This window comes from Takifugu flavidus, chromosome 11 (assembly GCF_003711565.1).
Source record: "Takifugu flavidus isolate HTHZ2018 chromosome 11, ASM371156v2, whole genome shotgun sequence".
NCBI lineage: Eukaryota > Metazoa > Chordata > Actinopteri > Tetraodontiformes > Tetraodontidae > Takifugu > Takifugu flavidus.
Genome location: NC_079530.1, coordinates 4,805,395 through 4,817,705, shown reverse-complemented (window position 1 = coordinate 4,817,705; position 12,311 = coordinate 4,805,395). Strand labels below are relative to the sequence as shown.

At 43.7% G+C, this 12,311-nt stretch overlaps 2 protein-coding genes across 5 annotated transcripts; both read left to right on the top strand.

Annotated features, from left to right (window-relative positions):
- The first annotated feature begins 1,716 nt into the window (after positions 1-1,716).
- styxl1 (serine/threonine/tyrosine interacting-like 1) lies at positions 1,717-4,760 on the top strand. 3 transcript variants are annotated; one of them, XM_057046739.1, is made up of 5 exons: positions 1,717-2,133; positions 2,268-2,404; positions 2,544-2,673; positions 2,761-2,897; positions 3,021-4,760. In XM_057046739.1, the coding sequence occupies exons 1-5, from the start codon at positions 2,087-2,089 to the stop codon at positions 3,671-3,673; spliced, it is 1,104 nt and encodes a 367-aa protein (XP_056902719.1). In that variant the 5' UTR covers positions 1,717-2,086; the 3' UTR covers positions 3,674-4,760. The 3 variants fall into 3 exon arrangements, with proteins under 3 accessions (XP_056902719.1, XP_056902717.1, XP_056902718.1); XM_057046737.1 differs by having other exon boundaries at positions 1,719-2,133; positions 2,517-2,673; XM_057046738.1 differs by having other exon boundaries at positions 1,721-2,133; positions 2,271-2,404; positions 2,517-2,673.
- Positions 4,761-4,867: 107 nt separating this feature from the next.
- Positions 4,868-12,287, top strand: p4ha1b (prolyl 4-hydroxylase, alpha polypeptide I b). Of its 2 annotated transcripts, none has more exons than XM_057046736.1 (15): positions 4,868-5,007; positions 6,146-6,228; positions 6,358-6,454; positions 6,573-6,724; positions 7,020-7,157; positions 7,295-7,534; positions 8,053-8,285; positions 8,374-8,550; positions 9,379-9,449; positions 9,958-10,057; positions 10,171-10,224; positions 10,410-10,475; positions 11,178-11,246; positions 11,330-11,426; positions 11,526-12,287. In XM_057046736.1, the coding sequence occupies exons 2-15, from the start codon at positions 6,147-6,149 to the stop codon at positions 11,594-11,596; spliced, it is 1,647 nt and encodes a 548-aa protein (XP_056902716.1). In that variant the 5' UTR covers positions 4,868-5,007; position 6,146; the 3' UTR covers positions 11,597-12,287. The 2 variants fall into 2 exon arrangements, with proteins under 2 accessions (XP_056902716.1, XP_056902715.1); XM_057046735.1 differs by lacking the exon at positions 9,379-9,449 and adding an exon at positions 8,739-8,809.
- The last annotated feature ends 24 nt before the right edge of the window (positions 12,288-12,311 follow it).

Sequence of the window (12,311 nt, the reverse complement as noted above, 5' to 3'; positions counted from 1 at the left end):
AAATGGTTGCTTCGAAACCCCACGTCCTCACTGACTAAGAAGCGACTCTTAGCTCAGTGTTTGAATATTCGCAATAAGAAGTTGCTATCACAGCTAAAGATTGATGAGGCACAGCTTTGTGCCTCATCCATGGTACAAATATGCTACGGCAAGGGGGAACCAGGATGCCAGGTCAGCTTGGGGGTGGTTTCATCATCACGCCTAAATATCGAGATTGGGTACAAATCCCTAATGACAGATGGACTCAACACAAGGGCAGCTGACCTGAGAGAGAGAATAATGAAGTCCTAACAGGCTAACAAACAAAGTACCAGACCAATCTCTACTGGAGGACACAAACACGGCACTGTCAACCATCCCTACCACTACTATCACTGAGACCAATCAGCTGATGTAACAGTAATCCTATAGATGCTTGGCTATAGGATGAAGAACATGAACAGCCAGAAGGAGCAAATGGCACCATGGAGGAGAAGGCTAGAGGCAAAAATCATGGTGGCACGGAGAGAAGTCAGCCTTCTAACAGAGCTGAGTAGAGGCGTGAATCTAAGGACAGAGCTGCCCAAGAAATATAACAAACTGTCCACAACTTAGGTACTAGAGACTGTTAAGGAAAGGCTCACAGCCCTGTCTACCCAACTGAAGAGGTACACAAGAGAAGTAGAGGCAAGGAGAATAAACAAGGTGTTTCTCATCAATCCAGCAAAGGTCTACTCTCAATGGCAGGACAACAAGATGACAACAGACCCCCCAGAGCTGAGACTGAACAATACTGGAAGAGTATCTGGAAGAAAGAGTCAACACACAATATTGCCCAATGGCTGCATGACCTACAGACAGAGCACAGCCAACTTCCAGAACAAGACCCAGTAGTCATCACCTTAGCTGTCATCCCAACAACAACATCCACGTGTCCAAAAGGAAGAGCTGGATGGCACCAGGGCCCAATAAGATGCACGAGGCTGACTGCACTCCATGGATGCCTGCACAATACCATCCAACTACCGGCCCATAACTTGCCTAAGCCCCACATGGAAGCTCTTATCAGGCGTCATAGCGGCTAAGATCAGCAGGCGCGCGCACACACACACACACACACACACACACACACACCACACACACACACACCACACACACACACACAAACACACACACAAACACACATATACACGCATACATACATACATACATACATACATACATACATACATACATACATACATACATACATACATACATATTGTTATATATTACATACATACATACATACATACATACATACATACATACATACATACATACATACATACATACACATTACACAGTAGTATTGTTCATTTTCTGTATTATTTTATAATACACATTTATCAATTAAACACAAATCTCCAATTTCAATAATGATTTAATTATATATCCAGCTACCTGCTGTGACCTTGAGTGAGGAATGATGAATTAGAAACATCGACACTCTCAGACAAATACAACGCTGGTTTAATTTAGAACTTTTCATTTGTCTAAAGTAAAAAAATGGGTATCATACTGTCAACATCATCAGGAGAGCCACAGGGAGGATCTAAAACTGCAGGTTAGCAGAAAAGTATTTTGGGAAGAGGGGGAAGGATGTGAGCAGTGTACAATTCAGCATGACAGAGTTTAATCTGCATCAATCAAAGATCTGTTTATTAGTAGTTTAAAAAAATGTTTATTGCATTTTGAGGTCAATGCAAACAAATGGATCTTGTGTAATTTTCTAATTACCTTGCGTCTATGAAATTTCCCAAATTTGTCTTTGTGGAAGAAAAAGGAGCGCAACGTGGAGTTAATTTGGGTGAAGTAGGGCTCCTATTCTGCGCTCTCCTCCATCAGCTGTCACAGCCAGCTACCACGTGACCCTTGAGAGTCCTTAACCATTACTGAGTTTCCAAGGCCACCGACTAAATTAGTCTGAGTTTGACGCAGGGTTCACAGCTAGGATAGTACATATTTTGTGTGTTTAGGTGGTACTTTGTTGATTTGAGAAAACGAAGCCTCTTTGCCTCTGGGATTAGCACACTCTTTTAAATGAAGGCCAAGTGTTAAACAGCTAATGCATCTGCCACATTACATATTTGAGATGGGCGTCGTGCTGTCCAGGTAAAAAAAATGTCTATTTTCTTTACATTTTTAAAAGTTTTGGGCTTGAGTTTCATATTTCTTCCTCCTCGTGTCTGTGTGTGTGTGTGTGTGTGTGTGTGTGTGTGGTGTGTGTGTGTGTGTGTGTATTGGAGCAGAGTCAGTAACAGTGGAAGAGCAACCTACAGAGAGCCTGTCGACGTGTCTCAAACAGTGCACAGCAGCATTTGTGACAGGGAGGTGAACGGTACTAACAGTGACTGTTCCTCCGTCTCACCTTCAGGGAACAAAGGTAAAACACTCCTGTATTTAACTCTCTTTCTCACACACTCACACACACACACACACACACATTGCCACACACAGCATCTGTGATTTATGTGCTTGCTGATATTGTGAGACAGAGGAAGTGCTGGTCCCAACTCTTCCAGAAACAGCCTGTGTAGAGCGAGGTTACATCACCCCGCAGCAAACCTACAACCTGCTGAACGCTGAGGAGGGCCAGCCCGCCTTGTTCGACCCACATTATATTCTGATCCTGGACTGTCGCAGCGCAGAACAGTGGGTGCAACAAAGGTCCACCTTTAGAGGCAAATGTGTTCAGGGGGGCAACTGTGTGTTGAATGTGTGTTTGTGTGTGTGTGTTAGGTACAAGGAGAGTCATGTGGTGACAGCGCGGGCGGCTGTGACTGTGATCCACCCGGAGCTGGGCTGTCTGATCGGCTCTTTGGAGCTACAGAAGTTTTCCATCATTCTACTGTATGCTGAGGAGGGATCCAGCCCAGGTCAGCAGAAGACCACACTCAGAAAACCAGTGCTGTTAATTTGTCTTAGACTCCAGTGGCGAGCGGCGGCTGGCTGTAGCCTTTTGCTTTTCTGCCCTCTGACAGTTCCTGTGTCTTTAACAGTGGGCAGTGTGAAGGCCAGGAAGGATTCCCCAGAACTGCAGAGATGTTTCTTCCAGCTCAGTGCTTTAGGAATGGACCCTGTCATCCTCCTGGGGGGATTCTCAGCATTCAGCACCCTCTACCCTTTTCTCTGCACACCACGCATGGTCCTGCTGGAGACAGAGCGCCACACACTAACCATCTACCCCTCAGAGATCCTGGAAGGAGCTCTGTATCAGGGTTCTGTGGCCCAGGCCTCTGACTATCACATTATCAAGAATCTACACATCACACACGTGGTAAATGCCACTGCCAACTATCCCAACGCGTTCCCCAACATGCTATGCTACCTGAGTCTGCACCTGAGTGATGACTCCCAGCAGGACCTCGTGGAGGCCCTGCCGCTGGCATCCAGGTTCATCAACATGGTGCTGAGTGCCGAGCCTGCCGGACGCGTTCTGGTCCACTGTAGTTTGGGCAGGAGCCGTAGCTCAGCTCTGACACTGGCCTTCCTGATGGAGCATCGGCACTGGTCACTGCTTCATGCCCTGCGCTGGCTGAAGGAGAGGAGGGCCTGCACGGCCCCCAACATCAACTTCCTCTGCCAGCTGCTGAGCTATGAGGAGCAGCTTTTTGGGAGCAGACTGACCTCCCTTGAAGACATCCGTCGATGATACATTTAAACCTTAAAAAAAGAAAAAGAAAAAAAAAGCCAGATGTATAATAATGATCCTACAGTTTACATACAGTGAATTGTCTAAAAATCTTAAATCCCATTTGATACTGAAAGAAAGACTTAGAAGATGTGTTTGACATCACTCTTCAGTATTTCTTGCTCTCTGCCTCCTGTGTGGATGCTACAGTCCCTCTTGGTGTAAGTGATAGTTCTGCTTTAAGATTAAGATTAAGATTAAGATGTACTTTATTCATCCCCGTGAGGAAATTGAATTGTAGTAGCAACCTATACAAAGTATAGAAACAGAATAAATAAATACAGATAAGATTAGAACGTTATAAGCATATATACAGCATATATTATAAGCATATATGTATATAATATATACATAATATAATATATACATATTATAAGCATATATACATAAATATAGAATAAAATAGAAATAAAATTACAACATAAACATTACACAATGATTGTTATTGGCTGGGTTAGGATGAGTTATACAGTCTGATGGCGGACGGCAGGAATAACTTCCTGTACCGTTCCTTCGAGCAGCGAGGCTGCAGGAGTCTGCTGCTGAAGCTGCTTCTCAGTTTGTCCACTGTGTTATGGAGGGGGTGGGAGGGATTGTCCATGATTGTCCGCAGTTTCAACACCATCCTGTCCCTCAATCAATTCAATTTATTCGTTATCTCTGGAGCCTTTCAGCAGCAACACTCATGAGGTCAGATGTTTTAAAACCTGCACAGAGAGAGAGAGAGAGAGAGAGAGAGAGAGAGAGAGAGAGAGAGAGAGAGAGAGAGAGAGAGAATCTGCTCTGGTAAACAGCACTGAGGTTAAAATTTGTCGACAAACTGGCAGCAACACGCACACGCAGGCTTACCTCAGCGTGCATGAGCAGAACCCCCCCTTCCAACTTTCTACACAGCTCATAGCCGGGGGGGAGGATTTTGAGGAATGTGGCCAACATGATGACCAAAAGGAGTTTTTCCCGAAAGAAGAACGAGTTTAAACCTCCGAAGGTTGAATCAGAATTGGAAGTTAAAAAAGAAAAGAAAGTCATTAAAAGGACACTAAACAAACGTGGAAGTTTGCTTTTTTTTCCCCTCTCCATCATTTCACTTAAACAAGCCGTCACATCTGCCCTCGCTGCGGGTCACAAGCAGCGGCTCCTCCCATCGTAGTCCCCGGGGTGGAGGAAGAGGAGCCTGGGCGCGTGTGAGCAACTGCACGTAGCGTTCAGATCGGGCGTTCGTCCCAAAAGCAGCAGCATCGCAAATACAGCGAGGAGCCCGAACCCTAGGAATCATCCGACAGGACCCCCACCAGGTAAGCTAGCCCGGCTAAGGAGGCTAAAGCGGGTTAGATCGAGGTTCGTCACGCGTATAAACCGAGATTTAAAAGGTTCATCACCCCAAAACCGGTTTATTTTAACGCTAAATCGACGAAGGGACAAAGTAAATAGACGAGTCGTAAAGCTTAAAGATCCGACCGAGCTGAAATGAAGTGGACTCAAAGCGGTTTTACAGATCATTTGATCTTATTTTTCAACTTTGTGCGTAACATCAGTCACATGTTCTGTTTCTGAGCGAATGTGTGCGAACATATTTGTTTCTTACACTTTAAAAAAAATAAAATAAAAATAAGGATCCAATCATCAGAACTTAGTTGGCTCCATCGAGCCGCTTCTCATTGATTTTTAGGGGCTTTCAGAACCGGGACGAAGTGGAGTCCATCGGAACTGTTGTGAGCAGTTTTCTGCGCGGGGAGGGGCGAAGACGTGGCAGTCCTCGTCCACATCCACGTCCTGCTGCTCTCAGCTTCTGTCCCCGGTGGACCTGCAGAACTGCTGCCGGTTCTGGAAGGTTCCACCGCTTTTATCAAGGGAAAGTCTAAGGAACTGTTTCAAAGGAACTCATGAAGCTTTAAAGTACAATGAATTATGGAGTTAGAAAAAGGTACCAGCCTTTTGTTGTCAACCTGAACGTTGATAGTAAAATGAAAGTTAATCTGGGTTATTCTGGTTCCTTCCTGCTGCTGGGCGGAAGTCTCAAAGTTATGGATTGTTTTTGAGTCAAAGGCAGAACCTGCCTGAGCCTGTTGTCTGTTTCAGTAAAAAACACATTTGCACATGGAATGCACGCCCTGTGTTTGGCACCTAGGTGCACAATAAGTGTTTATTTTAGGAGAAAAATCATCCAATCATTTTTCCACTGAGCTGACTTGAATACCATTAAATAAAGGCATTCCTGAATGAAATGGCTTGCTTGAACATTTAAAAAAAATCTGCAGATAAGTATAAACCCAACAACAGGATGGATTCACTCGTTGGAGCTGTTGTCAGTGTTGCTGCAGCCTTCACCTGCATTCCTGCAGACACCTGGACGTCTGCTGGAGCAGCATATTGACACCACCAGGAGCTGCTGTTTCATCTTGTGCATCATAATGGATGCTCTTCTTTCTTCAGGATGGCTGCGTGGTGTTGGTGTGTGTTGTTGCTCAGTGGTCTGCAGACCCTCTCAGCCCACGTTGACTTCTTCACTTCTATAGGTAACAAGTGTTTCCTCTGGTCTCTCACATGCCTCTGCCACCTGCATGTAGAATTCTCCAGCAGTCTGACTAACGATGCCCTCCGTCATCTGGTTGTCATGACGAACTTGTCTGATTTATTTCATTCAGGCCAGATGACAGACCTCCTGTACACAGAAAAAGACCTCGTCACCTCTCTGAAGGACTATATCAGAGCAGAGGAGAACAAACTGGAGCGTGTTAAACGGTGCGATTGTGTACTTGCATTATATGTGTGCATGTGTGTGGGCGATATGGGAAGAGTTTAAGGTTGCTGATTTTATCACGTCCTTAGAGTCACATCCCATTTGTCCTTTCTGTGATAGGTGGGCTGATAAGTTGGATTCATTGTCAGCCTCAGCCACACAAGACCCCGAGGGCTTCCTGGGACACCCCGTCAATGCTTTCAAACTGATGAAGAGGCTGAACACGGAGTGGGGGGACCTGGAGAACCTCGTGCTCAGTGACACCACTGATGGTAGGAATGAAAAAAAACATCCCAGATTCATCTGTGCTGAGAGCCAAGAAAGTGGACTTTCAGAAGCAGGGATCTCTGTAACTGCCTCGTTGGTCTAATGTATGTCATGTATGATGTGGTCTTTTACAGTATATCACCCTTTCATGCTTTATGTACTTCACAGGAAGGATTTAGTGGGAAATGAGCAGATTACTACATTGTTTAGCATTAAGAAACCATCATAGAGAAAATTGTTTTCTCTGAAGTGTAGCTAGTACAAAATAATATTTTACACTGTGTTTATCATCTCTTTCAGGATTTATTTCCAACCTGACCATTCAGAGACAGCATTTCCCAACAGATGAGGACCAGACAGGAGCGGCTAAAGCTCTTCTTCGGTTACAAGACACCTATAGGCTGGATGCCAACACCATCTCTACAGGAGACCTTCCAGGTAATACTAGTACACATGGCATCTGCATGGAAATATATGTTTGAGGACATTAATAATAGTAAAAATGGTTTCTGTGCAATGCTGGGTGTGAAAGTATTGGTCTTTGACCTGTTCCCTGTCTTTTTCTTCCACATTAGGAGTGAAACACAAGAGCCAAATGACGGTTGAGGACTGTTATGAGCTGGCTAAAATAGCCTATTCAGAAGCTGATTATTACCACACTGAGCTGTGGATGGCCCAGGCCCTGAAACAGCTGGACCAGGGTGAAGTGTCCACTTTAGACAAGGTGACCATCCTTGATTACCTCAGTTACGCCATCTATCAGCAGGGGGAGATACAGCGAGCCCTGGAGCTGACCAAGAAGCTTCTAGAACTGGGTAAGCTTTTAGGAGTTCTTGCTTCAGTCATATTACCTGAATGACACCAGTAGAAATGTTTAGTAATCGGTTTTAGATCATTACAGATTTAGATCTCTGTGGCTTTTCTCTTCCTGTGCACTGACTGAAAAACTTGGAAAAATTCAAATAAAAATAAAGTGTGTTAGGAAGAAAATGCATCTTGCCTCAGTGTTACATTGTGCATTTCTTTGACGTTTAAGCTTTTAAAATGTTCATTTTATTCCTCTTGAATATTAGCTGCATACTGGCAGGTGTCATTTAATTTACATCAACTTGAGAGAAGAAAAAACAACTTTTACCCGTTTAAAAATTGCCACACGAACACAAAGTTCCGCCACTAGGTGGCAGAATAGTCAAGCGCACAAACCTGGACTGAACATAACCTTCACAGGGTTTTGTATTCTGTGAATATTATATTAAGTTTACCCATGTTGCGATGTGGATCAAATTTGTTGTGATCATCCTCTGTTGTTCCCATTGCTCCCACATGTTCACAGATCCAGAACATCAGCGTGCCAAGGGCAATCTGAAGTACTTTGAGTTCCAGTTGGAGAAGCAGCGAAAAGATGCAGAGGAGGAAACTACTAAAGAGAAGGAGGAGCGAGAGGAACCAGACATCACTGAGGAGAAGAAGAAGAAGAAGAAAAAGTCTCAAACCAAGAGCACCTTTCAGTTGATTCCAGAGAGAAAGAAGTATGAGATGCTGTGTCGTGGTGAAGGCATCAAAATGGTGAGGAAGGGAAAGAAGGAAGAAAATCATTTGATCCTCGGAAAATTGGTTGTTCCCACTCTGACTCTGCTGTTTCTCGCTAAATTAGACTCCCCGCAGGCAGAGCCGCCTCTTCTGCCGATACTATGACAACAATCACAACCCCAAGTATGTGCTGTCACCTGTCAAGCAGCAAGACGAGTGGGATCGTCCCTATATTGTACGCTACATTGACATCATCTCCGACAAGGAAATCGAAACAGTCAAAAAACTGGCAAAGCCAAGAGTAAGTCATTTCTCAGTTCTTGTCTTAGTTTGCCGACAGGAATCGTGTAGATGTGTAAGTGAGCATAAGCTGGCTCCTCTCACATCTGGAGGGGTGGGAGGTCAAAGCTGTGAGGCTGGTTGATATGATGCAGACACACATATGCATGTGTGTCTGCGTCCTGATAAATCATGTCCCTGGCTTCACAGCTACGCAGGGCCACCATCTCCAACCCTATCACAGGAGTGCTGGAGACAGCTTCATACCGGATCAGCAAAAGGTAAGACACAGCCGGGGGCCACAACCTTTAGGTCATATTATTTCACCCCCCTTGGTGTCTCGTCGACCTTCTCCTCTGTATTCAAACTTGACTGAGGTCAGTTGCTCATGCTTGCAAAGTTTGGTTCCCAAAATGCAGAAGATCAGTTTAGGTTACTGAAAGATTTTGTCTGTAAAATATATTTAGAAGTGGTCCCTCCCCCCAAAGAACCCCTAAAATAATAATAATAACTAATTCAAAAATGTAAAAATAATTTTTTTTCTAAAGATCTGGTGAGCCAGGTGAGCTGCTTTTACTACTAGATGATTTAACATACCTGCAGGGTTGTATGGGGGCCTGAAGGAGGGAGAGTTGTTGATTAGAGAATTGATTTTTAGGGTTTGAAACAGATTTGAGTTTGAGCATTGAGAAACTCTTAGGCCCTCTTGAGAATAACAATAGTGACCACATGTCTCCCTCTTCCTCCTGTTGCTTTCCACTTGTCCACTTCTGTGTGTCCTCCTTGTTTTCCTCTCTTTGTGCCTCCTTGTCACCCTCTGTCTCCCTCTGCTCGGGGGAAACTGCTGTAGTTAAGGCGAGCCACGGTGCATGACCCTCAAACTGGGAAACTTACCACAGCCCAATACAGAGTCTCCAAGAGGTAAGGGGTCACAAGTTATTACAGTGCCCTTCCCGCAGACTCAGCCCCCTCTGCATCTTTCTCTGTACTCCAGCTGTAGTATTTATTCTATGATATGCTCAATAAAAAGCTCCAACCTGGAGAGATACTGTTAAAGGAGGAGTGAACGTGGTTTAGTGTGTATATGGAGCTACATAGTAGTATATTTATGACCAGGGGCAGCAAATCTTTGCCCAGCCCATGCTCCCTCCCAGGAATTAATTAACAATTAAAGTATTAAATCTCATTATAGGTGCTGCAGTTTTACTATTCTGTCCTTATGAGCCTCACAAAAAAGATTATGAAACAGGAGATTTTTAGAAAAATTCCGCATAATTGGGAATCTGTATGAGCCAGGACCCTGAGCTGATTGGAGAGTCTGCATCATGGGCCGTTTTGCTCGTTGTCCGCCTTAATTCTGTGCATGACTTGATGAGTGTTGTGACGAGATGAACGTGCTCCACATCCTCTTCCTCATGTTGTATTGCAGCGCTTGGCTTACTGGCTATGAACACCCAGTGATTGAAATCATCAACCAGAGAATTGAAGATCTCACAGGCCTGGAAATGGATACAGCTGAAGAGCTGCAGGTAAATAGAGTTAAAACAAATAATAGTCAGGGAGCACTGACACGTGTTCCTTATGTCTATTGCCATCCTGATTAATGCAACTATGACATTTTATCATAATTTTTTCCCTGTAGGTTGCAAATTATGGTGTTGGGGGTCAGTATGAACCTCACTTTGACTTCGGAAGGGTGAGAACTTTAGTGATGCAGAAGTACAGCAGCTGTTTTAATTCAAGAAACTGATGGTGATTCTCTCCTCTCTTTCCCCCTCTGTCTCTCTTTTTCTCTCTGCATCTCCCTCTTTCTGTCACTGTCTTTCTATCTCCATCTCTCCCTCTCTGTCTCTCTCTGTCTGTCTCTCTGTCTCTCCACAGAAAGATGAACCAGATGCCTTCAAAGAGCTTGGCACTGGGAACCGTATTGCAACGTGGCTGTTCTATGTGAGAATATTTTCAGGTTTCAAGACCATAGCAAATTAACAAATGGATAAATTCTGCATACAATCCAGCTAAACCTTGTACAGTTAAAGCTCTATTAACTAAAGAATTCCTTCAGGTTTCAGCAAACTTTAATCAGAATTAGAGCATTTGTCCTGCAATGATTTAAAGGTCTTTTTGAAGGAGGTGAAGGAGGAACTGTAAGTTGTGACAAGAGCCACCCAATCGTAGGTTAAGTGCTTTTATATTAGTTTCAGAAGCACCTTAGCTATAATCATTTAAAATATAATTAATAGCTCTGCTCATCCTGCCCACCCTGTTAGCAGGTTCAATGTTGGACTCGATGTTTGGAATCGGGTATCAAAAGGACATGTGATGAACAGTGGGAAGTCCAAAGAACAATGTTTGATGAGTACTGAATCAAAATCATGATGAAATTACTGGCATGAATTAGACACTGCTCTCTAATCACAGACATACAGCTGGATTCCTCAGTGAGACATCCTTGTGTTACACATCAAGCCTGTGTCTGCTGAGTATGGTTCTTTTGAACCAGCAAACTAACGTCTCATTTAAATAAAGATGTGTTAGCGTATGAAGTCTGAAATATGTATTAAAAACTGGAAATCTGACTTCTGTGGTTTTTTTCACTTTCACTTTTGTGCTGAGAAAGTTTAGTTTGCAGTCTCTCTGTCTCTGTTGTAGATGAGTGATGTGGCAGCAGGGGGCGCTACCGTATTCCCAGATGTTGGTGCAGCGGTATGGCCCCAAAAGGTAACAGCTCACAGTCCTGTTCTTATAGGAAAGTGTGTCTGACTTTAACTGTAACAAACATGTGTTGCTCTGTCGTCTTTCAGGGCTCTGCAGTGTTCTGGTACAACCTGTTTGCCAATGGGGAAGGAGACTACAGCACTCGACATGCAGCATGTCCGGTGTTGGTTGGCAACAAGTGGGGTGAGTTCCAGTTTATAACCATGTAAACATAACCCAGGCCAGGTCTGGTGTTTTGTTTCTGAGGTTAAAGGAGCACTCCCGTTTTCCTTCTGTCTCCAGTATCAAACAAATGGATCCACGAACGAGGACAAGAGTGGCGGCGACCTTGTGGCCTAACTGAGAATGAGTGATGGGAAAAAAAACCTCCCACCCCCAAACATCCTCTTTGCTTCCTTGTGAACCATCAGTGAACAAAAACACTGTTGCACATCAGAGCTGATACCTATGAACACATTAGAGTATTTGGGTTCATGTCAAACCCAGTTCTGAGACACACTTTTGCCTTTTTCTGACGCTGACTCTTCTTTGTGCACATATGAACTCTGTTGTGATGCTGCCAACCTGCTTTCCTCCACTAGTGAAGTCCTCAAAGCGACAGTTTACGTTTTTTGTTACATTTCTGTCAGTTCAGTAATGCTCTGTTATTTAAATTCACAATTTCCAATATGTGGTCACTTGAGTAACAACACAGTTGTTTTGGATGGAAAATCATGCTTCAGTTATGAAGCTAATTTAAATTGATGTGGCTATAAGTACTTGGTTAACTGTTTGTCAAAACGTGGAATTCCAGTTTGTTCCAGACTCAATTTTAACTTTTTGATCGACTCATTGACCTGAAGGATCAACTCTACCAAATGTGTAAAGGGGACAAGTACACTCCATAATGCACACCTTTTAAAATACAACAGTAAAACAGTGATCTTATGATGCAAATGAGGAAGAAAATCATTATTTATGTCACAAGCCAAGTTTTTTTATTCTGAAATGTAAGTCTGAACTTATTTTTTTTTCTATAATAAATCTATTTTATACATCTCACAAGGCCCTTTCAACACGTGTGTTTAA

Excerpts from the sequence above, each read along its gene's own strand:
- styxl1 (XM_057046737.1), top strand. The coding sequence starts at position 2,087 with ATGCATCTGCCACATTACATATTTGAGATGGGCGTCGTGCTGTCCAG. Across the intron at positions 2,134-2,267 it reads ATGGGCGTCGTGCTGTCCAG|CAGAGTCAGTAACAGTGGAA; the intron begins GTAAAAAAAATG and ends TGTGTATTGGAG. Across the intron at positions 2,674-2,760 it reads GACTGTCGCAGCGCAGAACA|GTACAAGGAGAGTCATGTGG; the intron begins GTGGGTGCAACA and ends TGTGTGTGTTAG.
- p4ha1b (XM_057046736.1), top strand. The coding sequence starts at position 6,147 with ATGGCTGCGTGGTGTTGGTGTGTGTTGTTGCTCAGTGGTCTGCAGACC. Across the intron at positions 9,450-9,957 it reads CAATACAGAGTCTCCAAGAG|CGCTTGGCTTACTGGCTATG; the intron begins GTAAGGGGTCAC and ends GTTGTATTGCAG. Across the intron at positions 11,427-11,525 it reads GTTGGTTGGCAACAAGTGGG|TATCAAACAAATGGATCCAC; the intron begins GTGAGTTCCAGT and ends TTCTGTCTCCAG.